The sequence below is a fragment of the Chamaea fasciata genome, unplaced genomic scaffold (genome assembly GCF_029207755.1).
Source record: "Chamaea fasciata isolate MVZ Bird 193981 ecotype frontalis unplaced genomic scaffold, bChaFas1.0.hap1 SCAF_25, whole genome shotgun sequence".
Taxonomy (NCBI): domain Eukaryota; kingdom Metazoa; phylum Chordata; class Aves; order Passeriformes; family Sylviidae; genus Chamaea; species Chamaea fasciata.
In genome coordinates, this window is record NW_027094110.1 from 2,916,361 (window position 1) to 2,941,061 (window position 24,701).

Sequence of the window (24,701 nt, forward strand, 5' to 3'; positions counted from 1 at the left end):
TGGCCGCTTTTTCCATGGTAAACACCACGAATTCCCCTTCCTGCCACGGGGAAACTCCTGGTTCCAGCCCTGGAAGAGCCCAGGGAGAAGAGAGGGCAGCTCCCGCCCCATCCAGGGTGGCTGCCTCACGCCACACCTCGGATTAACGCGGGATTAATCCTCGCCCCTGCCTTTTCCTCCTCAAAACCTGTCCCAGCACAGCCTCTCCCAGGTCTCCTGATGGGGAAGAAATGAGTCAAGAGCTCCGAAACAGAAGTTTGGAGAGCGTGGAGACATCCGAGGGTCATCCTGAAAGGAGCAGCCACAGGCTTCCCCCCGCAAAAAAAAAAAAAAAAAAAAAGAAAAAAAAATCGACCCAAAATAATCCCAGGGCAAAGGAAAATCTTGCCTGGGGTATTCCAAAGTGCCTCATTTACCAGAGATTTCACTTTATGAGGATGGAGTTTTTAATTCCAGCCTGGATGCTCCAGCTGGGGAGAGCTGCCCAAAATCAGCTGAGGGATTTTCCACCTGGATGGGAGCTTTATATGGTGTTTTACCTTCCAAAAAGAGAAAGAAAACACCTGAAAAATCCCATTAAAGCCATAATTTTGCATGGAAAGAGGGAGGAAGGGGAATTTTTATCTTCCCTTTTTCCCTCTGATTCTTTTGGAGGGTGGAAAGAGGTTGGGAAGGACTGAAAAAAAAAAGGTTAAAAAAAAGGCAGGAAAAAAAAGGAAGATTTTTTACACTAACCTCATAAAAATGACATCGTCACATTCCAGAATTAGAGCCATTAAAACAACACACAGGGATATTTTTAGCTGGATATTAACAGTAAATGATGCCATATTGAGGGAGCACTTCCACCAGCCCAGCCCTGGCCTCGCTCTAACCAGAACCAAATGGCTCCAAGAGATCCAAATGAACAGAAAAATGACACAATTCCTCACAGGAAAAAGAAAAAAAAAAAGAAAAAAAGTCCTTTTTACACCCAGCTCCGTGTCTGTGGCCCAGCCCCAGCTGTTCTGCCCTGCCCCAGCGCTCCTGGATTTTATTCCTCTGCTCCCGACTCCTCGGGCCTCACAGGCGAGGGGTTAAACCCAACCCAAGTAATTTAGAGCACAAGGAACATGCTGCTGACAATCCCACTCCATGGAAAAAAAGGGGGGAAAGGGGGGGGGGAAAGGGGGAGAAGGGGAGGAAAAGGGGAAAAAGAGGAAGAAAGGGGGGAAAAGTAGAAAAAAGGGAGGAAAAGGGGAGGAAGAAAAGGAAAAAAGGAGAAAAAAGAGGGAGAAAAAAATGAGGAAAAAGGAAAAAATGGGGGAAAACGAGGGCAATAAAGGGGCAAAAAGGGAAAGAAAAAGAGGAAAACAAGGCAGATAAAAGGGGAAAATAAAAGGAAAAAGAGCTCCTGCATTTGTCCTCAGTGAAATATTAAATATGAATCAGGGAAGCGAAGAGAGAGATGAGTTTCATTTAAGTGCTCCGGCCTCGTTTTTATCTTAAATACCCTAATAATAGAGGATTACACAATATATTTGAGATGTGATCACATGTTTTATGGAATGGTATCTCTCCCAGGGCAGCGAAGTGCCTCTCCCTCCCCCTCCACACCCTTCCCCAACTCCCAAAAAAGTCCCGTTGGCTCCTTCTCCAAAACAAGCCTTTATTTTTGTTTATTCCTCCCCGTTTCTTTGCCGTCCGCCTGCAGCACACGGCGATGTTTTAGGTATTTTTTGCACCATAAAACGACCCCAGAGCAGCTGGATTTTTCCGGCTGGCTCCTTTTCCGTGGATTGAGAGGTGGATGGAGCTCCCGTGGGGTGCCAGACTCGGGGATTGTCCCCTTGGTTGTCCCAGGACATCCCTGCTCCACGAGGTTTGCACAGATTTGGGTTTGCAAGGATCCCTTTCCGTCCTTTCCCTCCATCCCCTGCACCCCAAACTTGCAGTGATCCCATCTTCTCCACACTCCAGGGATTTAAACACCAGCTGCTGGCTTAAAGTTGGAATTAATTTTTTTCTTTGCAGAAATTCAGCCAAAAAAACCAGCCCACCCTGGAAAACCCCAAATCGTGGCTGAGAAACCCTTGTTATTATTAACCCCACTGCCCCTAAAAACCCAGAGGGATGTGACACCCCCATCACCCCGCTGCCCCCATTTCCTTCCTCCACCGGGAATTCCGGGGGGATCCAGCCCTGCAGGGAGGGGCTGGCGGATCCCTTTGGAGCCCGGCAGTGCTGGAGGTCCCTCCACGTTCCCACAGCAACGGTGGGGAGGGAAAGGGGGGGGTGGTCCCGGGCCGGGGGTTGCCCCCCGGTGACCTCTCCCCTCCGCCAGCCCCGGCACAAAGCGGGCGTGAGCTATTGAGGCTTTTCAGCCCCATCCCGAGCGTTGAAATCCAGGGATTTAACCCCCAGCGCCAGCCCCCCGGGCTGCGGGAGGGAGAGGAGGGAGGGGAGGGGGATGCCCTCTCCTCACCCTACCCCCGGCTCTCCCCTCCCAGGCTCTCCGGGATGCTCGGAAGTGGCGTGGATGTGGATGGATGGATGAGGATGGGCAGGGAATGTTGTGCTCCGGAGTGGAGCAGAGCTGGCTGAGCCTGTCTCAGCAATCCAGGCAGGAGATGCCACACACCCACGTCCCCCTTGCTCCGGAGACACCCCAAAACAAGGTCCCTGAGCACCCCCACAACACCCCCATCGCCTCGATATCCTTCCTTGGAGAGGAGCTTTAACCCCAAAATTCCCTGCGAGGACCTGTTTGGCTTCACCCTTGCAAAAGCAGCGAGGTCACAGGCACTGGAAAAGGTCAAATCCAGCCAAAAACGGGAGCACGAGCTCCCACAGAACCCCCCAGAGACAGGGAGATTTAGTCCCACCAGGATGAGACGTGGGCTCCCACCCCTGCAAGCTTCCCGACGTTCCTCGGGGGAATTTCATGAAGTTCAGGAATGAGGATTGAGTGCCCGCACTCCGCGATGAGGGAGTGAGCACACGGGCAGAGCCCAGCCGGCCGAGAACCCGGGAGGAACGCTGGATGCTCCCGGGGATGGAGCAAAGCCTCCATCAGGCACCTAATTGTCCAAAACTCCCGCTCCGGGGACATTTATTCCTGACCCCAGCCGGCGCTCAGCCCGCTCCCCGAAGCGGGAAGATGGATAATCCTCGGGATAGCGCCTCTCCCTTCCCCAGGTGCTGTCGCTGGAGGTGTCACTTGGAGTTTTTTTTTTTGGAAGTCCACCGAACCCTCTGCTTTAATAATCCCACCAGGAGAAAACACAGCGGGAGCGGAATCAAACATCGGCATCCAGCGGGAGCACCGGCAAGGATGGAAAACCCGATTTTCCGGAGGAGATCCCTCGTTTCACAGCCACGATATTTGCATCTTTTGGGTTGGAGGGGGGGGCACGGATCTCCCGTTCTCCGGTGGAATTCCGGCAGGGAGAGCAGGCAGCTCCTTTTGGAGGGGCACCGGCAGCAGCATTACACGCATGATTACCCTTTGGATGCGGGGAGCAGGGGCTTAGCGGCGTGCGGAACGCCTGTTATCCAGGTAATGGATTTACAGCACTCCCTACTAAAAGTATCAGACACAGCAATTTTTTACAGCTTTCACGCTGGAATTTATGGCTCAGGGAGGCGATCGCCGTACGAGGAGAGGGATCATTGCCTTATTTAGTAGCCGAGCAGGGAAATTGATGGGTTTTTGTTGGGGTTTTTTTTTTTTATGGCCAAAGTTTGTTTGGAAAGGTGAGTTGCAGGCACGTCCCCAGGGCTGGGAGGGGACGAGGGTGGCAGGCGACACACTGGTGCACGCACATGTCACTGTCACACGTGCCCTGGGTCACGTGGGTGAGGTTCAATCTCCAGGAGCCCCAGGGAATGGGAAAGCGGCTCCTGGACAACCAAAATCCTCTCAGCCCCTTCTCCTGGTGTTACAGCCAAGGTTTTTGGTGTCTCAGCCCCTCAGATTGATGGGGGGCTGAGCAGGCAGGACCTTCCCCCAAAACCAGCAAATTCCAGCCCGTGAGCCGCAGGGATGGATGGGCTCTGCTTCCCAATGGACGTGGGACAAGGACAAACCCCTGGTTTTTGGGACAGCACCTGCACCCCGGCTCGACCAGGAACGGCCAAACCTGGTGGAACCCAACCCCGAGGACAAAGTGGGGCAAAACCTGGTGCTGCTCCCAAAACCACATCCTTGAGGGACCCTGCTGCCTCGTACGAGACAGGCTGGAAGGATCAGGTTGGAAGGGACAGGTCAGAAGGATCAGGTTGGAAAGGACAGGCTGGAACGGACAGGTTTGAGGGGACAGGTCGGAAGGGACAGGTCGGAAAGGACCAGGTTGGGAAGGACAGGCTGAAAGGGACAGGTTGGAAGGAACAGGCTGGAAGGATCAGGTCAGAAGGAACAGGCTGCCTGTCCTACCTGCTGCTGCTGGAAGTGCAGGAGCTCCACGGGGCTCATCTCTCCGTTGGCCTCGGCTCCGGCGGCTCCGTCGCGGCCGCCGCCCCCGGGGCCGCCGCCGCCGCCGCCGCCGCCGCCATCGGGCTGGTTGCTGAGGCTGCTCACCCCGTTCTGCGCCGAGGGCGTGGAGCGGATCGTCTCCGAGGCAGATTCAACCATCATGACTCGCTAGCAGGACCTAAGGAGAGGGAGAGAAGAGCTTGAGGACGGGGGCTGGGATCCCTGGCTGTCCCCGATCCCGGCGGGATGGGATGTCAAACGCGGTCAGGTTTTAGCCTCGTTCGAGTCACCCCCAAAAATTAAACGTGAAGCTGCTACAAACACGCTGTGCATCCCCAGGCCAAGCAAGTGCAACCAGTTCCTTAGGAAAAGCCACAATTCCAGCTTTCCCTGAGCCTGGTGCAAGGCACAGAACTCCAGGAATCCGTTTGTTTTCCCAAATCCCAAAACATTTCATGGTGAGAGTGAAGCCCCAGCGAGGCTGCACACGGAGCAAAGGGAACCTGCACCTCGGATTCCACCCTGAAAATCCTAACAAAGTCCAAACATTCTCTCCAAGTGCTCCATCTCCCAGCAAACCACCACTTCCCAGCAGGAAGAACCAGCTGGCAGGGAAAAACCACCTGGCAGGGAAAAACCACCTGGCAGAAGGTGCCAGGCTGAGGAAACCCAAAGGAAGGGCAGGCCTGGGATGTGGAAACGAGAGCACGGGTTGGAAAATCCTTCCTTTCTCCCAGTCTTTGCCCAGTGGGCTTGGATGAGTGGCAGGTTGGTGGTTGTGAAGCTGAGGGTGCCTTTTTCTGGGAGAAACCCCTGGATTTGGGCTGGCACTGGAGGAAACAGGACCAGCACACCCAGCTCCGGCCTCGGCCACGTCCAGCCCTGACACAGAAAAGTGGAACCCACCCAGGAGTGAGGGTCTCTCCCTCCTTCCCCACACGTTCTCCTCCACGGAAAAGCAGTTTTAGTTCCACACCCCTCCATCCCACCAGCACTCACCCAGCACCGCTCGAGGAGTTTGTAACAAGACGGGAGCAAAACCAGAGGGATGGGATGAAAAAACACCACCTCCCTTTCTCCTTCCCCTCTCCTTTTTTTTTTTTTTTTCCCCTATTTTCCCCCTCCACACCCCAAAAGGCAGCGAGACAAACCAGGAACAACATAATTGCTGAAATGTGGCGTGTAATAATCGCTATTCAGGGGCTGATCATTCATATTAAACAGGGAGCAGCGAGCTGCTCATTTGCATGTTGGAGATTATCTGCATTTCAAAAGTCATTTCCGCAGGGGATATGAGTGACATCCATTCCCAAGGGGAGCTCCTGGCTCCCTCCCACTGTCCCAGGGCTCTGGGGGTGACACACTGGTGGCTGTGGGACAGCTCAAGGTTAAGGGGATTACTGGGATTTGGGTTTGGATGGAGCACGGCGTGGCCGGAGCGGCTTCCCAAGGATGGGATGCTCACAGGATGCTGCGCTAGGAGCAAAAATCTGGGATGAACCCCTCACCTTTTGCCTCAAAACTGCGTTTTTTCCTTCCTCACTTTGAATTTCAATGATTTCAAGGTCAGAAATCTGAAATTATTGCTGCTCCTGTTCCCATTTTCCCTCTGAAATCAACGAGGCCCCACGGGGAACGCTTCGTGTCCGACACTCCAACCGCATCACCAGGGCCAGAAACTCGTCAGGATTCAAGCAGGGATTTGACTTTTACACGGAGAACAGGAATATCCAGAGTTACAACAGGAAGTATTAAAAAAGGCCAAAAAAAAAAAAAAAAAAGGAAAAAAAATGGTTTTGGAAAGGATATAAAACTTTCCTGGCTTCGGGCATAAACTGGAGTTTAACTGTTGGGAATTAGGAGGAAATCTCTGCTGGTGGAGGAGCCGTGGGCTCGCTCTGGTGGTTCCAGCCCCTGCCAGAGGCGGAATGCTGGAGCAGATTCCTGCAGCCCGGGTGATTCCCGGAGCTGGGGACATCGGGCCAGCTGAGTTCCCTCTCCAAGTCCTGTAAAACTCCACTTCCCGTTCCCAAACCCCTCTGGGATGCTGGAGTGTCTGGGATCCCAACAACACTGCGAGGGAAGTCATAAAAGAAAGTCATCATCATAATAATGGAAATATTTCCATTCCCATAAAAAGTTTTTACAAAACCTTAAAAAAAAAAAATAATAAAAGGGGGAAAAAAAATAAAAACGAAGCCGGTGTCTGCGAGGTTATAAAGAGGATTTAAATTAGGAACAAGCACTTTTCCAGCCAGGACGGATCCGGGATGACTGGGAAGAGCTGAAGGATGCCGGAGCACACGTGCAGCCCTGCACAGAGCCGGGAGGGATCCGCAGCATCCCGGCTCCAGCTGCTCATCCCCCGCAGTTCAAACACGAGCAGCGTCCCAGGGATTCTCCGCGCACGGCATCCAGGGGGGCTCAGCAGGATCAGACCTTCCCCCAGGCAGAGAGGCAGGGACGGTGTCCAGCCAGCCAGCGGGAAGATCCAGCAACACCCACAGCCAGCGGGAAAGGGTGGGCTCGGTTAAAAGGGGAGGGAGGAGCCCCCTCCAACGGCAACAGCAACAGAAGCTGCACAAATGGATCGTTAATTACCATTAATTACCATTTCAGACTCCCGAGCTCCGCTGCTGAGCCACCGCTCTGCCTTTTTTGTTCCCCCCCTTTTATCCAACCACGCACCTTCCACAGGACAAAGGGAAGGAAACGGAGAATTACAAACGGAGCAACGAATCCCCCTGCCTTCGGCAGGACCATATGGCAACGAGGGTGTATTAATTACCGCGGCTTTTAATTAACAATTGCTTCATCTGAGCGGTAACATTTCCTTGACATCCCCCGACTCGCCGCTAACCTGCGCGGAGCACGCGCCATCCCAGTCATCAATCCCGCTTTTATTGACATCCATCCCTCCCCGCAAACAGGCACGATCCCAGGGTTTTCCAATTAACACCTCCGCACTCTCTAATTAGCGCAATTAACAGGCTGATGGATGCCCCGAGCTCGGCTGGGAGGGAGGGGCTGGAGCGGGCGCCGGGGATGCTGCTCCCACCGCGTGTGCCGCGATTATTCCCGTGGGAACACCACGAGTGTCCCTGCCAGCGAGCCTTCCAGAAGGGCAGGGTGGACACGGAGGTGACCAAAACCATGGACTCAAAGCAATGGCTGTGGGATTTTAGGAGCGGCAAGAGCAGGTGACGCAGTGATTTCTCCCACAAAAAGCTCCCAAGGAATTTTGGGCCATCCCGACCCGTCCGAAGCGATGCCGCTGCTCCACCTGATTCCACGGACACAGGAATTCAGTGGCGTTCCCCAGTCCCCAGGACCTGCTGGAACAGCCACAGCCACACCACGAGCTCCTCAGAAACCACTGCCCCAACACCAATTCCAGCAGCTTTCCCTATTTTTCATTATCCTCGGCACCGCAACCCTCGGCAGCTCCGTAATTTTGGGCTGCCCCTCGTGGGCCACGCACAGACCCAGTGTCACACCCAGTGTCACCTCCACCCTGCTGTCCCCATCCCCAAGTCCCCATCCCTGACCACTGTGGGTGACCCTGCCCTGGGTTTCTCCGGCCACAAACTCCGAGAGCTCCTAATCCATCACCCAGGAGGGAGGGGTGAGGAAAAACAGCAGGAAACACTACTGGGAAAAGTCTCCCACGAGCTGGGACAGCACAGGTGACACGACACAAACCGACACTGAGACCTTCCAGAGGTTGTTTCCACCCTTCCCACCACATCCCAGTCCCAAATCCGTATTCCGGAGCCTTCCTCCCAGCTCCAGCCTCGCCAGGACGTGGAGGGGAGCAGGCGGCCTCTCCCCTGGATACCAGCAAGTCCTGAAGGAGCACAAACCCATCAAAAATCCCCCCAAAAGCCCTGGAAATCTGCAGGATGCTCCTCTGCACAGCTGGAAGGAGAAGAGGGCTCGGGAAAGCTGAATCCCAGGCAGTGGATCTGCTCCCAGCTACGGAAAGTTGAGCAACCTGCCCGTCCTGCTCCGGCACCGGCAGGCTTTAGGAAGCGGCTGCTAATCCTAAAAGGCTTCGGCTGGAAAAGAAGCAGCAGCCCGGGATTGCTTCGAGAGTGGCTTTTTACCCTTTAATTAACACATAAACACATGGAAATGTGGAAAGGGGATTAAAATAAAAGTCCGGGGGAGCTGAGAGGAATCCGGAGCATTACTGTAAATTAGAAGATATTTAAGGAACCAGGGACCGGCTAAGCCCAGGCACCGCTTTAATGGGATCTCACCTCTGGGCACTTTCATCTCCCACTTTCATCTCGCTCCCAGCAACTTCTTTGGGAAGAGCCAACCTGCAGCGCTTCACCTTCACCCCCTGGCTCTCCTCACCTGCCTCGGTGACAGCCCAGCCCAGCCACACACCCGGGGCTGGCAGGCACTGAGGAGCCTTTGCTGCTCTGCAGAACCGACCACGGCGAGGTTCTCCTCCCCCCCCAAAAAAAACTGGGGAGCCTCGGATCAGCTCGCTGGAGAGCACCTGGGAGCTCGAGGACTCCAACATGGGAAGCCCTGGGATTGTTCCCGATTGTTCCACCGGCCTCTCCAAAATTTGTCACCCTCGGAGCATCCCTTGCTCTCCGGAGCTGCCCCGAGTGCAGCCGACCCCACAGGAGATCCCGTGCCCACCCCACCCCAGGCATTCCCAGGGACGCCAGTGCCCTCCTGGCACCTCTCCCGTTCCCCGCCAGGCTTCGAGGAATACAAAACCCCTCCCGGAGCGGGTGTGGGACCGGCTGGAGGTGGCCGGGCCGGTGTTGGGACAAGCGGGGCTGCCGCTCCATCCCGGAGCGCGTGCCGGGCACCGGGGCTGCTGCTCCATCCTGGCTTCCCTCGCTGCGCTCTTGAAAAGATTAAAAAAAAAAAAAAAAAAAAGGAACCCCACTCCATCTCATTAAGAAAGTAAACACAAGAGCCGTCTAAGTGTCTAATTAAGCTTCTAATTAGTCCCTGCTTGTTACTAATGCAAATTAGATTACGCCGCTTAACTACAGCATGTCCACAACACCCTTGTTAATTGCGGCCTTTTGAAATTAAATTACTCCCTAATTAGCATATCAAAGCCATTGATTCGGAGCCAGGAAAGATGAGGGCAGGAGGAAGCCGAACGCCAAGTTTTGTTAATCAGGGACATCTAATTAAATAGTGACGTGGAGCACGGGGCTCCCACCTCGCTGCTCCGGAGCCACCACATGTGGGGACCCCGAGCAGGGCAGCCCCTCGGTGGGTGCTGCTGGTCTCTGCACCCACCACGGATCCCTGCTGGGCTGATGGGGCATCCTGGTGGGCCGGGATGTAGGTCCCACTGACCCAGGATGAAGGTTTGGTACCCAGGTCCCATTACACTGGGATGCAGGTCTGGTATCCATGTCCCAGTAGATCAGGATGAAGGTCCAGGCACTTGTGTCCCATCAGGTCGGGATGCAGGTCCAACATCTGCATCCCATCATGTCAGGATGGAGATCCAGCACCTGTGTCCCATCAGGTTGGGATGCAGGACCAGCACCTGGTGTGCCATTAGGTCAGGATGCAGGTCTGGTACCATGTCCCGGTGGGTCAGGATGAAGGTTTGGTACCCAAGCCCCATCAGGTCGGGATGCAGATCCAGCACCTGTGTCCCATCAGGCTGGGATGCAGGTTTGGCACCTGTGCCCCCTGAGGTGGGGTTGAAGGTCCAACGCCTGTGTCCCAGCAGGTTGGGATGCAGGACCAGCCCCTGTGCCCCATTAGGTCAGGATGCAGGTCTGGTCCCCACATCCCAGTGGGTCAGGAGAAAGGTTTGGTACCAGTGGCCCATCAGTTTGGGATGCAGGTCCAGCTCCTGTGTCCCATGAGGTTGGGATGCAGGACCAGGACCTGGCATCCCATCACTCAGGATGCAGGCCTGGCACCTCTGTCCCATAAGTTTGGGATGCAGGCCCAGCACCCAAATCCTGCAGGATGCCCACTGGGAGCACACCCCGAAATCCAGGACGCCCCCCTGGAGCGACCTCAGCCACCACAGCGCCAGGTCCAGCCCTGCCTCCCCTAATCTCTCATCCCCCTAAAAACCCGCACCTTCCTTCTGCCCAACACGATCCAAAAGGGAATTCAAACATCCCAAAACACCCCCTCTGTGCACATGGATCAGGGTCACCCTCTCTCCAGCCCCCGAAATCCTTGGTGACCCCCCAGAGGAGCAGGAGAGGCCCCTCAGCGAGGACAGGCGGGGCTGGAAGAGCCTCTCACCTGTCAGATCCCAAATCCGGCTGGGCACAAGAACTGAGGGGACAGTGCAGGACACGGGGGGATGTGACACCGGGGTCCTGACACCAAATGACCCCTTAGGGCACCAGACTGGCGGGGGACACATCTCCTCACCATCCCTGATGTCCTCGGATGGGACACCCCCATCAAATCCCCACCTCAAAAATCCCCCAAACCACCTCTCTGCTCTCACCTGGGTCATCCCCCAATGCCTCCAACCCCAAATTCCCAACTGGAGCCACCAGGGAAGAGACTGGATCCAAAGGCAAACCACTCCAAGGAGAGTGAAAGTGAGGCCTAATTTTGAAGTTATTTCAATAACTTCCTGAATGACCCAGTTCTTCCCATTTTATAACTTTTCCTCTCTGTTTTCTTTTTTTTTTTTCTTTTTTTTTTTTTTTTTTTTTTTTTTGTTTAAAGAGGTGGGAAGGGGAAAAAAAAAAATAAAGGGACGAAGATTGGAAAAGTTTAATAGAGGGAGAAAAAGTCTATTAAAAAAAAAAAAAAATGAGGCAGGCAGCCCGTCTCAGGGGAAGAGCTGAAATATTAAAGAAAGGAAAATCGCTTCTCCGGCTGCCGAGGCAGAGCAGGAGAATGGAGAGGCTGGAAGAGAAGGAACGGGGCACTTTTAATTGAAAAAAGGGAGATTCAAATGAAATATCCAATATCCCCCGTTAAAGAAAGGAAGAAAGACGGGCCCTGGCCGCCGAGAAATTGCTAAAAAAGGCCCCAACTTTTCTTTCTCTGCCTCTTTCTCGGAAGTTATAGGAAAGAGGGATGAGAGAAAGGAAGGGGAAAAAAGGGTCTTTCATCCGAGAGGAACTCGGGGGGAATGGAGGAGGAGGGCGGGCACAGAGAGAGAGAGAGAGAGGGAGCAAGTTTTATTCATTTATTTTATGAGATGAGTAAAAAAAAAAATTTATATATATATATATTTAAAATAAAAAAAGGCCGAGTTTTATAATGTCCCAGTGTTTGGAAGCAGCGGAAGGGAGCGGAGAGGGGGGAAAGCAACTAAGAACAGAAGGGCCGGCTCCAACCACCCGCCGCACGAGCCTCTCTCCCAACGAGATTCAATTAATTGATAACAAGAGGCATCAAATTAATTTTTCAAGGATGTTAGATTTTGATGAAGGAAGAAAAAAAAATCTCTCTGATTTTAATCGGGGCGGCGTTTAAAAGGCATAAATGAATATCCCTTTCTAATCATCTGAGGCGCCGAGGAAGCACCAAGCGGTTAACGTGGAAATTCAAATCGTTTAATTAGGGGGGGGTGAGGTAAAAGAGGGGAGGTGGCCCTGGTGGGGGAAGGGGGCCCGGGGTTTTTTTTTTTTTTTTCTTTTTTTTTTAAAGAGCTTTATGAAGAAATTATTATTTTTTTAAAAAAATTATATTTCTTTCAAGCATCTCGGCTCTCTTCCCCCCCCCTTCCCCTGTCCTTCTCCCAGCGCCGGAACGCAGCCGCGCTCGGAAAAACGCATCTCGGAGCTTTTTTCTTCTTTTTGCTTTTGAATAGAGACAGTTCCCCAGCACAATCTAATTAACAAAAATGATAATGGAGAGGGTGGGGGAAAAAAAAAAATTTCAGAGGGAACAAAATAAAAAAGAAAACAAACAAACAAACAGAAAACCCCTCCAAACTCCCAGGGAAAAAAACACCCAAACAAAATCCACGGGATAAGGTGGAATTCCCACCACGCACAACACCTGTCCATCGCTCTGCGCTTCCACATGGGATGAGAGTTATAGGATTTGGGATGAGGTTTTCAGCACAATCCTCACAAAACCCCATTAAAATAATTACCAGCAGCTCCCATCGCTGGGGTGGGGTAGAGCTGCAACCATCGCAACATCACCCACGCCAGTTTTCCAAAGGTTTTCCCAGCACCTCCCCGTAAATCCAGGCTCGGTTCAAGTCTCTCCCACACACCCAGTGCCCGGCTCACACTCACACACTGGGGACACATCCCCCTGGTGCGAATCCCGCCTGGAATTCCTGCTGCAGCATCCCAGAGCCCTCATCCCACCCGGAACGCTCCGGCCAAAATCCCCTCCGTGCCTCCCGTTCGCAGCCAGGATGTGACACAGCCTGGGACACCTGAGGAAGGGGAGGGACCTTCCTCTTGGATAGAGGCATGGAGAACGCTGCCCTGTGGGAGTGAGGAAGAGCGGGGACACGGGAAGATGTCCTGGCTTGATCCCCGGGAAGAAGAAAGCTCCCGGGAAAGGGGAGCGATGGAGGAAGCGCTGAAATCAAAATAAACCCCAAACTCCAGGAGCTCCCCACGCCCCATCTCCTCAGGAGAGGCTGCCAAGGGCAAGGATGGAGCCAGAGAGGAGGAAATGCCCTGGAGCAGGTGAGGGACACTCTGGAATGGGATGAGGAGCGATGCCAGGGCTGGGGCTCGGCCTCCCACGGCCTCCCCCGAGAAAAATTCTCCAGCCGAGTCCGTGGAGAGTCAGACTGGAAGTTGCAAAAAGTCTCTCCTGGCCTTCAAATAATCCAGAGGGGAGGAAAAAACAGGCATGGTACCTATGGAGCAGGAGGGAGGAACTCGGATGCCACAAGTTTTCCCAGTCTCCGTCACGTCTGTGCAAAAATTCATCTGGAAAAGGCTCTGGTTAACGCGCTCCCCGGTGCCTTCCACGGCAAATCCCATTTCTGTGCAGGAAGAGGCCTGGTTTCCATCCAGAAATTATGCTGCTCCCGAGGAGGGAGAAGAAAAAGGGCAGTGGGGGGTGGGGGGGAAGAACTATCCTTGGGCATTTTCAAACTCCTGGCCTGAAGTCCATTTTCCTTCCTTCGCGTCCCGACCCGGAGGCAGCGTGACCAGAGCCCAGCTCCACATTTCCAAACAGCTTCCCTGACTTTGTTCCTGCACAGCTTGCCTTCTCCACGGCCAGGCCTCAGCATCTCCTGGTTCCTCCGGGCACCTGCCACCCCCACGGAGCAGAGCCGGCCCCGCAGACGGACACGGCTCCCGACAGCTCGGCTGGGAATGACCCCGGAGATTCCTCCGGCGCTCTGCTGGAATCTGGGAAATCTGGGAAGCAGCGTGTTCGGCAGGGCTGTGCTGGGATCCCGCCCTGGGAATGCTGCTGGGTGCCCACCGAGGGCAGTGGGGTGCTGCATTGAAGATCTGAGGCGGTGGGAAGAGAGCAGGAGAGGCAGGAGCATCCCGAGGCTGCGGGAAGCGCTGCCCACCAGGACCCCGTGCTGGAGCCAAAAGGTCACCAGGGTCCCCTTGTCGGTGTCACCTGGATGAGCCACGTCCAGCCACCACGTCCTCTTCCCAGGAACGTCCCCCTCTGTGGCTCTTCCGTGGGGAATCCGGGAGGTGCTGCCCGGCCCAGCGCGGATGGATCCCTCAGCAAAACTCTTCCACGGCTCCAGCGTCCCTCTGGATGCACGCAGGGAAGGGATCTGGTCCCACAGCGTCGCTCCGGGGTCACACTCGGCATTCCCAGATCCATCCAGGCTCCCCAGCATCCCCAGAGTGGGACACGACATCCTCCCAAATCCGGCACATCCCTGCTCCGTGCATCGCGACACAGCTGGGGAAGGGGGAGGTGAATCCACGTCCTGAATCCCTGCTCGTCCCAGGCAGCGCTTCCTCCTGGGAATGGTGAGCTCCTGAAGGCCAACTTCAGGGTGTCCCGGCCTCCAGGTGGCCGCTGCTGCTCCAGGAAGCCCCGGGCACCTTCCCACTGCCGTGGGACACACAGCGCCGTGCACACCCCAGGGATTGTCCCCAGGAATCGGGTTCCCTCCACCCCTCCTAAAAATAACCCACATCCTGTAAAATTATTAATTAATGATTCCCCAGCTGCTGTCACCCTCCTGCGGTCCTGTGAGCACCTCTGGGCGCCGGGGCAAGGCGGGGCTCGAGTTCCCTGGTGCCCACCCGGCTCCCAACGTGTCCTCTGCCTAAGCAGGACTCGTCGCCGGATGACTGAAGCTGCTTTTTTAGGGGAGATCCCAAAAACCCCCAGCTCAGGGCTCTGGCACGGGGTCACAGGTGAGGGTGCCCACCTCGGGCTGGGTGCCACCCCTCTGGGTGCCACCTTTGTCCCACGGCAGCCACGGCACAGCCCCCGAGCCCCCACTGCTCCACAACCCGGTCACATCCTCTGCCCGCACCTCCTGTCAGCCAGGGGCACGCAGAGCTGTCCCCAAGCTGTCCCTGGGTGGGCAGAGAGTGCTGAGATCACCCTCTGCAGGACACGGTGTCACAGGGGCTGTCACAGGCAGGGTACCAGGCCAGGGGATGTCCCCTGCTGTCCCCAGACCAAAAATCATCTCACCGTGGTGAGGGAAGGCAGCACCACCGGGATACAGAGCCAGACAAGACGCGAAGGGGACACAGCTGGGGACACCAAATCCCTCAGGGACGCGAGCCACATCCCTGCTCCCGTGTCCCCCATGTCCTCGCCAGCCCCAGCACAGTCCTGCCCACTGCCAGGAGTTTTCAACCCCCAATAATTGTCCTAAACCTCCAGACAAACCCAGCAATTTGTGCTCATCCCCAGAACGATTCCCGGAGCGTTTGTGTCTGCAGCAGCGCTTGGGAAGGACCCGGGCCGCAGCGTGTGTCCCCTCTGAGGGGACAGGGGGCTGTCCCTCCATCCTTTTCCCAGAGGGCTGGGCACAGCCCTGCCTCCTCCCGGAGCTCCATCCCAAATTTACGGCTGGAAATTCAACAGCAGCGACGCTCCCGACGCATGCCCTGCTCCGGCAGGGTGGGGACACGAGGGACCAGCCAGCACCGACCCCACCCGGAGCCAGCAGCACCCCCCAAACCACCCCCTCGCCCGCCAAACCCCCTCCCACAACGGAGCAGACCCTTCCTCAGGGAATATTTTAAACCCCCAGAGCAGGGGGATCGCTCCAGCATTCCTCCTTCCCAGGAAACCTGTGGATGCCGGGATGAGCAGGGGTTTGATCCACGGACGGGGCTGATCCCACAGCTCCAAAGCCTGACCCGGATTTGGAGCCACGGCTCCACTTCCCAGGGAAAAATGGAATTTGTGCAGTGGGAGCCCAGCAGAACCGAGGGGAAGACTTGAAGGGATTTGGGAACAGGCCCTGCCACGTATCCTTTTATAAATAAAACCTGGGATAAAAGGAGAAGTGGGAAGAACCCGGACAGGGCTGGGCTGCTGCATCCGGAGGGTGCCGAGTGTCCCTCAGGAGGCAGAGCCCAGCCCCCAGATCCATCCCCTGGGAAAGAGCGGAGCTGGACCCTGCAGCCCCCGGCACCTCTGGGTTTGGCTGTGGGAAAGTTAAATCCCAATTCCAGCCCCGCTTTGGGATTGTCACTTTGGGAAAAGGGGATGAAGCTAAGGTTGTGCCGTGCCACGGGAGTGGAGCTCAGCCCAAAATCCTTTCCCAGGGTTTCTCCGGCACGCTCGCGCTCCCACCTCTCACAGGATGGACTTTTGGGCATTTCCCTTCGCCTGTCTCTCTCTCGAGCACACTGAGGGAATCTTCCTTCTCCAACATGCACAAAAAGCCAAAATCACGGAGATCTGCCCCAATTCCTCCTCTCCTTCACCTCCACGGGGGAACCAGGGCTCTGCTGCCGAACCCAGAGCCCTGCAGACCCCCTGCACACCCCGAGTGCTTTGGGGTCAGAGGGGCAGGAACGGGTCCCGCTGGAGAGGCAGAACTGAGCGTGAGAACCCCAAACCAAGAGTTCCAAGAGGCCGAGACAAACTGGGAGCGATGGGATGAGCAGGAGCATCACCCTCCTCCTCCTCACCCCCAGCTTTACCCACCCAGCAGGTGACAAGGGCCCCTTTTGTTTTCCAGACGAGGAATTCCTGTCGATTTGGAGGGTTGGATTTATTAATGGGGAACATCTGTGGCAGCCTGGCCGCCCAGACCCCGCTCGGGCAGAGCCGAGGCCGAGCGCAGGGCAGGGCAGGGCAGCAGGGGACAAACCCACAAAGCCAACCCCACGTCCCAGCAGGACCCTGCTGCAAAAATGCAGCGTAAAAACCCACCCAGGGAGCTGCAGCGGAAAGCAGGTTGGGGTGTAAAGGAGAAATGTAAAATTCTCGGGGAATAATCCCAGAGAAAGGCAAAGCTGGAAGCTTTATCATCCCACCTGAATCCACCTCGGTAAAAATCCCGGTGTTTGCAGCTCTGCCCGGCCCAGCACGTTTCCAAAATTAACATTTCCTGCCTCAAAACTTACGGGACGCTTCTCCCCATGCCTTTATTTGCTCTTCTCCTGTCTTTAACAGGCCGGGTGATGCCGTGTTTCTCTCCCTGATCCAAGTTTCCCCACGCTCCAGGGAATTTCCCTCCCACTGCCAGGTCTGGCAGCATCCCCAAGGAAGGACCAAGCTGCTGGGTGCCAGAAACCCTCCAGAGGGCACAGAGCTCCTCAGCACCTCCCTCCCTGCTGGGACAAGGGACACAGCCTGGCACGTGGCACTCACAGGGGACACAGGAGAGCTCTCCTCCCTGTCCAGCACAAGGTCTCTGCCCAAAATTCCTGCCCGGATCCCGGCCCAGTTCAGCCCAAAACTCCGGATCCTCAACGAGGAACTTCAGCTCTGCCAGGTATTTCCTGCCACAAGTTGTCCCCTCACCCTGGGTGGCTCCTCCAACCCCTCTGTGACCACCCTGAGCCCCAAAAGCTTTTCCCGAGGCTGCAGTGGGGCACCTTCCCCCCACCCCGGGATGTCCCCTGTCATTCCCTGCCGGACATTCCCTTCTCCCAGGAGCTGGAGGTGAAGAATCCAGGAGCTGAGAAAGTCCCAGGTCCCCGCAGGCCGTGGGGACACTCCTGCTCCAGGAGCATCCTCCCAGCAGCTCCAGGACCGTGTGGGGAAAGCAGGATCCCCCGTGCTGGAACTTCCATCCCAAAGGATGTGCCGTGATCCCAGCACGGGATGGGAGGCAACCCCGGAGCTGTCCCTGCGCCCTGGAGCACCAGCAGGAGGGCACTGGGGACACATCCCCACTCCTGGGCACGGCAGACACCCAGGAGAGGCAGGAATCTGAATCCAAGGGGTTTCCAGACGGACGGGAACCGCTGGGAACGTGGGATCCCGGCTCATCCCTCGCTCCGCAGCACAATCCCGGCCGTGTGTTCTGCATTAAGCCTCCAACCTCGAGCCCTCCTCCCCTGTTCCCTCTTTTCCAAGGCATCTTTTCCCAATCCATGACAGCTTCTCCCAGGTGCAGCCAGGCCCCGGCCCCCGGGCTCACAAAAAAGCAGCAAAAAAGAAAAATCACTCACCTAAAATCTACAGGTCGTGGAATAAAGCAGGACTTGGAGAAAGCAAGGGAAGGGTCGGAGGGTTTGGGATCGGAGCTGGCAGATCCCGAGGGAAGCTGGCAGCGGGATGCTCAGCCAGGAACCTGGAATGGCAGCGTCTGTGTGCCTCTATCAGCCCTGGAGCAGGGAAATCCCTGTGGATAAACCCGGCTCTGGGCAGGGGCTGCTCCGAGGAGCCGTTCCACGGGCACCTGCTCCGGGCCAGCGGCTCATCCCGGCCACGGATCCGCGGCTGAGGAAAGGGGACCAGCATCTCCCCGAGCTCTGGAGCTGCCAAACACAACCTGCACAGCACCCAGAGCACAGACCCATCCCACTGGGGCTTCCTCCTCTTCCTCCTCCTCCTCCTCCTGCCGGCGCCATCCCGGAGCTCCCCAGCCCCATCTGCCCATTCCAGCTCCGGTCACATCAGAAGAGTTTTCCCAACGAGACAGAAAAAAACCCCACTTCCAAATCACCTCCAAATCATCCCCACCACGGGATTTTTTTTCCTTCTCTACCACCTTAAATTTTTTTCTCTGCACGCGTTCCCACAGTTTTGAAAGGGATCTTCCATCAAATCATTTCACCGCCCCAACTCCTGCCTCTGATAAACCCAGCGCGGAGGAACCCTGAGCTGAGCAAGGTGAGCTTTCCTCCACATCCACCCTCTGCTCCTTATTCTCCCGGGGGGTAAAAAAAAAAAAAATCCCTGGATTTGGTGCCAAGCTGGCTCCAGGACGCAGGAGGAGGGACGGCTTCCGCCGGAACACGCTGCCAACGGCCGCTGCCAACCTGCCGGGGCACGGGAGCCGCCGGGAAGTGTCACCCGGGGCTGGGAACGCCGGCTCCGCATCGCCCCACCCCAGCCAGAGCTCGCCACGACAGCTGCAAACACAGCCTGGCTTTTCCTTTAAAAAAAAATAAAAATAAACCCCAGGAGAAAGGATCCCGACTCACGCCGGGCTCCTTTCCCTGCGCATCCCGGCGCCAACCCCGTGCCCATGGCACAGGAATCTCTAAATGACTTCCCTCCAGCTCAGCCCTGCTCCAGCAGGATCCCCACGACATAAATCATGGCTTTGGACCTCTTCTCTGCCTCTCCTCTCTCCCTTCTCCCTGATGCCATTCCACTTCCAAACGCGTTTTTGTCACGGGCAGCCGGAGCACCACAACACGTTTCGTGCCGGAGCCTCGCCTGAGCCGTGCCAAGAGCCGTTTAAATTAGGAAAAGTTTGTAAAAAAACAAAAACAAACCCTCAAGCAGTGTCTTGGCTTGGATTTTATCTCCCCAAACACTTGGAGAGGGGGGAGAAGGGGAAAGAAAAAAAAAAAAAAAAAAAAAGATTAGGAAGTTTTTCAAGCTGTGCCCGGCCCCATCTTGATCTACAAGTTCTGTTTGACTTGAAAAGGTGCAGCACGGGGAGGTTTTGTAAGAGATAAAATGGGTGTAAGTCCTTGCCCTAAGCTGGCCCAGGAGCCAGAGCTGCTGGTCACGGCCCCACGGCCACTCAGGGGCCACCCCAAGGGCCACCAGCTCCGTGCAGAGCCATGTCCCAGCCCCTGGGACATTTCCAAGCCGGCTGCTCCCCCTGAGTTTCTATCAGGTGCATCCAGGAGCGGCTCACGGAGGATTTTTTACACCTTCCAAGGCAAACACGTGGAAATTCCGAGCTCTGAGTGGTTTTATTTTCTCCCTTCTCCCTCCCCTCTCCCTCTAGCAGAGCTCATCCCGCTGTGGGGAGATGCCCACGGAGCAGCACCCAGCTCCCCGCCCTGCAGAATCCCCCCCCGGCCGTGCTGGAGGAGCTGCAAACCAAAGAGGAAGGGACAGGAAATTTCGAGTTCTCACTCCCAGAAGCGGCAGGTGACGCCGAGGCGGCAGCGGGGTCATTTGGGGAGCGGAGGAAAAAACCCAGGGTGGCCCTGGAGGAGGAGGAGGAGGAGGGAACCCCTCCTGCACCCAGAAATGGGGAACAACCCCTGGAGACCCCCAACCCACCTACCAGCCCCATCCCAACGCTCTGCTGGGCTCCAAACCCAGGGGGATCGAGGGGGAAAAAAACCATTCCAGCTCTCCCTTCCCGAAGGAAGAGGATTTTTCCCAAATCCTTCAGGCTCCCAGACCCCAGCGCTGAGGGGAAAGGCAAGGAGCCATAAATGTGTATGAGTTATAAACCCAGGGACCTCCGGGCTTCTCCTCCCGCCTTTCCCCGGTGGGAAGAATGAGCCTGTTCCCTTTGCCCCCCACCTTGCTGCCACAAAGGCAATCCCAACCCCACAACTCTCCCCCTCCGGCCCCGCTCCCCGCCGGACCGACAAGAAAAGAGAGAGAAAAAAAAAAAGGATGATTGGGGGGGGGGGGGGAAGGGGGGGAAAGGGGGAGAGTGGAAGGAAAAAAAAAAAAAAATTAAAATCAAAGGAGAGAAAACTCTGAAAGCCGGAGCCCCCCGGCCCCTCCCCAGCCCCACAGCGAGACACAAACATCAGCAGACTCAAAGCATCCCCCGAGCCAGCGGTGGAAAAGAAAAGCTCCCGGGCTCTCCGGGCAGCAACTTCACAACTGAGTGCACTCGCATTCCTGCCGGGTTATTAGGAGAGAAAGGCCGAGGGCTCGAGGAGATATTTTAGTGTCACTTGATTTTATACATTGCGCTGATTTTTTTTTTTTTTTCTTTCGGGTTGTTGTCGTTTTCCGAATGCTGCCTGCTCTTCCCTTTCCAAAGGGGATGTAAAACCTTTCTGGCTGCCTGGTTTCCACCAGGTAGGACAGCCGGGGCTGGACACGGCTTTTACAGATATTTGGGATATTATCTGTCCTCCAGCCCCTTCCCCACCTCCCCCAGCAGCAACTTTAATCCGTTTTATTCCACCTCGCTCCGTTTGCTCTCAGCCTTTCCCCCCTCCCCACCCCTCGCCTCCTCCTTCCCTGACCCCGCTGGGCGACACATCCCGGGGCTGCAGGGCTTGGGGAGGGGAGGATTTTCCACACTGATCCCCTTCTCCTGCACCTTTCCCCCCACCACCATCAAATCCAACTTTGTGCTGCTCGGCAGTGCCACTTTGGATTTAATATTTTAACCTCCGGAGCGATGCTCGATCCGGCCGGGAACAGGCGCACCCCGGGTCCCCACACTGAGAATCCCATCAAAAATGGGCTTTGGGATGGGGGAGAGCCACGAAAAGAACATTCCCCCCCCCAAAAAAAAAAAAAAAAAGAAAATTACACATCAAAACAAACGAGGAGCAGCTCAAAGCAGCAGCTCCCAGCATTTTTTGGGAGCATAGGGCTCCGGGATCTTCTCCACAGCCCCCAATCCCAGACCACAAAGGGCAGGAGAAGCCGGAGCCTCCCAGGGCCCCACAGCCCTGACAAAGCTCCCTAGCTTGGCACAGGGAATTCTGCCCCTTCTCCTCCCCGTTTTCCCCTTTCCCAGTTTGATTTGAGCGACCCGAAGGAGAAAAAAAAAATTAAATAAAAAGGGGGAGAGAGGAGTAATTTTTCCAAACCTGATTATTTCCTCCACCCACCCGCTCCCGGAGCTTGTTAAGATTTATTTTTGATGGACCTTAAGGTGGGGTGGCAATTAAAAAAAAAAAATTTTAAAAAAATCCCTTAATTTAGAGTTAAGATTTTTGGAAAAGCCTGAGACTTTGCTGTGCTTTCATGGAGGATGTGGGGAGGCATGAAAGGGAACACATCCCTGCCGACACCCGGCACCGGGTAACGCCGCCTGCGTGAGACACATGTTGGGTTGATTTAACATCAAATCCCCGCTCTCCACGGAACCTATTCCCCGTGTAAATTTTTAACACACCAGCAGAAATTTGTAAAAGCAAATCCTCCTTCTGGTTCGGGTTAGAAACAACCCAGCCTTTTAATACAGAAACTAATAACAATTTTATTGTCTGCCCCACAGCTTTACGACGCTCGCGGAGAAGTGAGGTCTTAATCCGATGGAAGTTGGGGTGGGAGGGTGGGAAAAGGAAAATCTCGGGGTATCAACTGATGGGGAGGGAAGAGCTGCCTGAAGCTGAGGAGTGATCCCAGGCAGGAATTTGGACACGAATTCCTCCAGGACTATATTAAGAGCAGCAGAAAAGAAAAAAAAAAAAAAAAGAAAAAAAAAAAAAAAAAAGAAAAAGAAAATAATAATAATCTCAGCGCAAGTTTTCCGAGCGGGCACTTCCCAACCACGACTCCCGGGAAAAGCGGGGTTTGTGAATTATCCCCGCTTTCTCCTCGGCACATTTTTAATTTGTATTAAAAAGTGCACAGCAGGGAGAGAGGGGGAGACGCACAGCCCTCGGCTTGTCTGCCTTTTAAACGGGGAAAGAGAAACCAGCACCGCTCCCAAATGGAAAAAGAAAACCCAATTACGCTCCACTTGTTCTCTCCCATCCACACCTCCGAACGCGCCTGCCAACTCAAACCAGATTTCCTACACCCAGAGAAATATCCAGAGCCGTCCGCGGCACTTCCCCGAAGTGCCCTTTTCTCCCGGAGAGAGGGAGAGCAGACAGAGGCGCGTTTGTTTATCCCACGGAGCGGAGAGGGGAGAGGGAGCCGGGAAGAATAGAAATCCCTGAACTTTGCCAGCGCCGGGAGAGCATCGCAGCGTCGGCGGACAGCGGGTTGGGAAGGGGATGATGTTGCTGCAGGCTGATCCAGGGCTCCGGGTGAGCCAGCACGCGCTGTCTGCCCGGGAATTTCGGAACTCCCAGAAGACGACGCTCCGCAATAAAAACTCTTCCCAAACACGTTATCGCTGCCGGCAGCGTCCCCGCCGAGAGCTTCCGCGGCACCGGCTTAGAGAGACCCCCTCCCCAAATCCTTGGAAAAGCCTCCCCCCAAATCCCCCCCCCCGAACCTCTCTACCCCTCCAAACAAAGGCGCACGGAGCCCCCGCAAACTTTACACGAGCGGGTGGAACCCAGGCGCGGGTGCGCGGCGGGGCAGCCGGCTGCCGCCAGCCCCTCCGGAATCCAAACCTGCGGGGGTTTCTCGGGAATATTCTCCAGCTCCATCCGAAGCCGTGCCTCGTCCTCCTCTCCCTCACCTTGCAGTCTGGGTTAGGGGTTTGGACACGGCGCTGGATTTTCCCAGGGCGCTGCGGGAGCGACGGCCGGGCTGGGCTGGCTGCAGGTTGTCGGGGACGGCGGCGGTGGCTGCTGCTTCTCCCAGGAATTGCAAAACTTGGGGCAGACTTACGGATTTCTCTCTCCAAGGAGGGAATCACAACCACCCCCCCCCCCCCGCCCCCCAGGGCTCAAGCAGCGGCGGGTCGAGGCTGAGTTAAAATGTGATGGAGGAGGAAAAAAAAAAAAAAGGAAAAAAAAAACCCACCCAGAGCCCTCCAGCAGCCGGAATTAAACCAAAACTGCCGGAGAGAAAAGGAAAAGATGGGGAGGAAATGGGAAACACCAACAAAGGGAGCGCTGGGGCGGCTGCAGGGCAGGGGCCGCCGGGCCCCCCCCACCACCCACCCCGGTGCGCTGCCCCCCTCGGGGGGTGCGGGACCCCCGAAGCGCCGGAGCGGAGGCGGGTCCGGATCCGGCACCGGCAGCGCGGCTGTGCCGGCGGCAGCGCAACTTTCCCGGGGCCCCGACCCCCCCTCGCCGAGGGGGCTGCGAGCCCCCTCCCTTTCCACTCCCGGCCGCCCAAAAAACGCCTTCGGGGGCGGCGGCGACCCCCGCGCCCGCCCGGAGCCGGGCACACGCCGCGACCCCCGCGCCGCTCGGGGCGCGCCGAGATCGGGGACCCCCCGCACCCCCCTGCCCGGGGGGAGCCCCGCAGCCCGCAGCGCCCCGATCGCCGAGCCCTCGGTGCCCCCCGCGCCCCGCCGAGCCCCGGCCCGCCCGCACCCCCCGGCTCCCCCAGCGCCGGCCCCGCTCCCTTTGTCCGGGCGCCGTAACAAAACTTCCGAGCGCGGCGCGGCCGAGCGCGGGGCACGGCCCGGCCGGGGGCAGCGCTGGCGACACGAGGGACGCGACCCGCGCCCCCCGCACCTGCCGGGGGGTCCCGCCCCGCGCCCCCCTCCCCCGTGGGTGGGGGGGGGGGGACACCCGCGGACCCTCCCGCGCCGCTCTCACCCACCTGGGTCGCTCCGAGCGCCGTGCTCCGGGTCGGGCATGAGCCGCGCCGCTCCTTCCTTTCCCCCCCACCCCTGCACAGCCCTCCCCGCACCGGCACCTTCCCCAAACTTCGACGGGGCGGGCGCGGCGGGGCCGGAGCTCAGAGGCGGCGCGGCATGGCCGTGGTGGGGGGGAAGCTCCGTGCGGCGGCGGCGGGGCCGCGCTGCGGAGCCGGGAGCGCGGGGCCGTGCGGGGCCGGCAGCGGGGCCGGGGGGCGCGGGCGGGCAGCCGGGGCCGGCCGGGGCCGTGGCCGCGCTCAGGTCCGGCTCGGCGCGGCGGCGGCGCGGGCGCGGCGGCGGCGCGGGGCGGGCGCCGGCCGCCCTACCATAGTTCCTCTAAAGCAGGTGCAGCCGCTTTCCCCGCCCGAGCATCACCCCCCCCGCTCCCCCCGCTGGCTCCGGGCTGTTGGCTTTTTTGGGGGTTTTTTTCTTTTTCTTTTTTTTGGGGGGGGGGGGCGTCTCCTCGCTGGTTGGAGCACCCCGCTGGATGGAGCCTCCTCTTCGCCCCCCCCTCACCTCACCCCGCCGTTCTTTGGGTTCCCCCCCCCCCCCCCCGCCCCGCGTTTT

General features: G+C 56.8%; 1 protein-coding gene across 3 annotated transcripts in view; it reads right to left on the reverse strand.

Moving 5' to 3' along the window:
- Nucleotides 1-24,181, reverse strand: part of FOXP4 (forkhead box P4) — a 61,334-nt gene extending 37,153 nt beyond the window's left edge. For 2 of the 3 annotated variants that reach the window (XM_066204076.1, XM_066204074.1), the window contains exons 1-2: nucleotides 24,098-24,181; nucleotides 4,415-4,631 (exon numbers count right to left, since the gene is read on the reverse strand). In XM_066204076.1, coding sequence (XP_066060173.1) covers nucleotides 4,415-4,615 — 201 coding nt within the window. In that variant the 5' untranslated portion in view covers nucleotides 4,616-4,631; nucleotides 24,098-24,181. Of the gene's footprint in view, nucleotides 1-4,414; nucleotides 4,632-5,961; nucleotides 6,293-24,097 lie in introns of those variants that run through there. The other variant, XM_066204075.1, reaches the window with a different exon arrangement.
- Nucleotides 24,182-24,701: the final 520 nt, after the last annotated feature.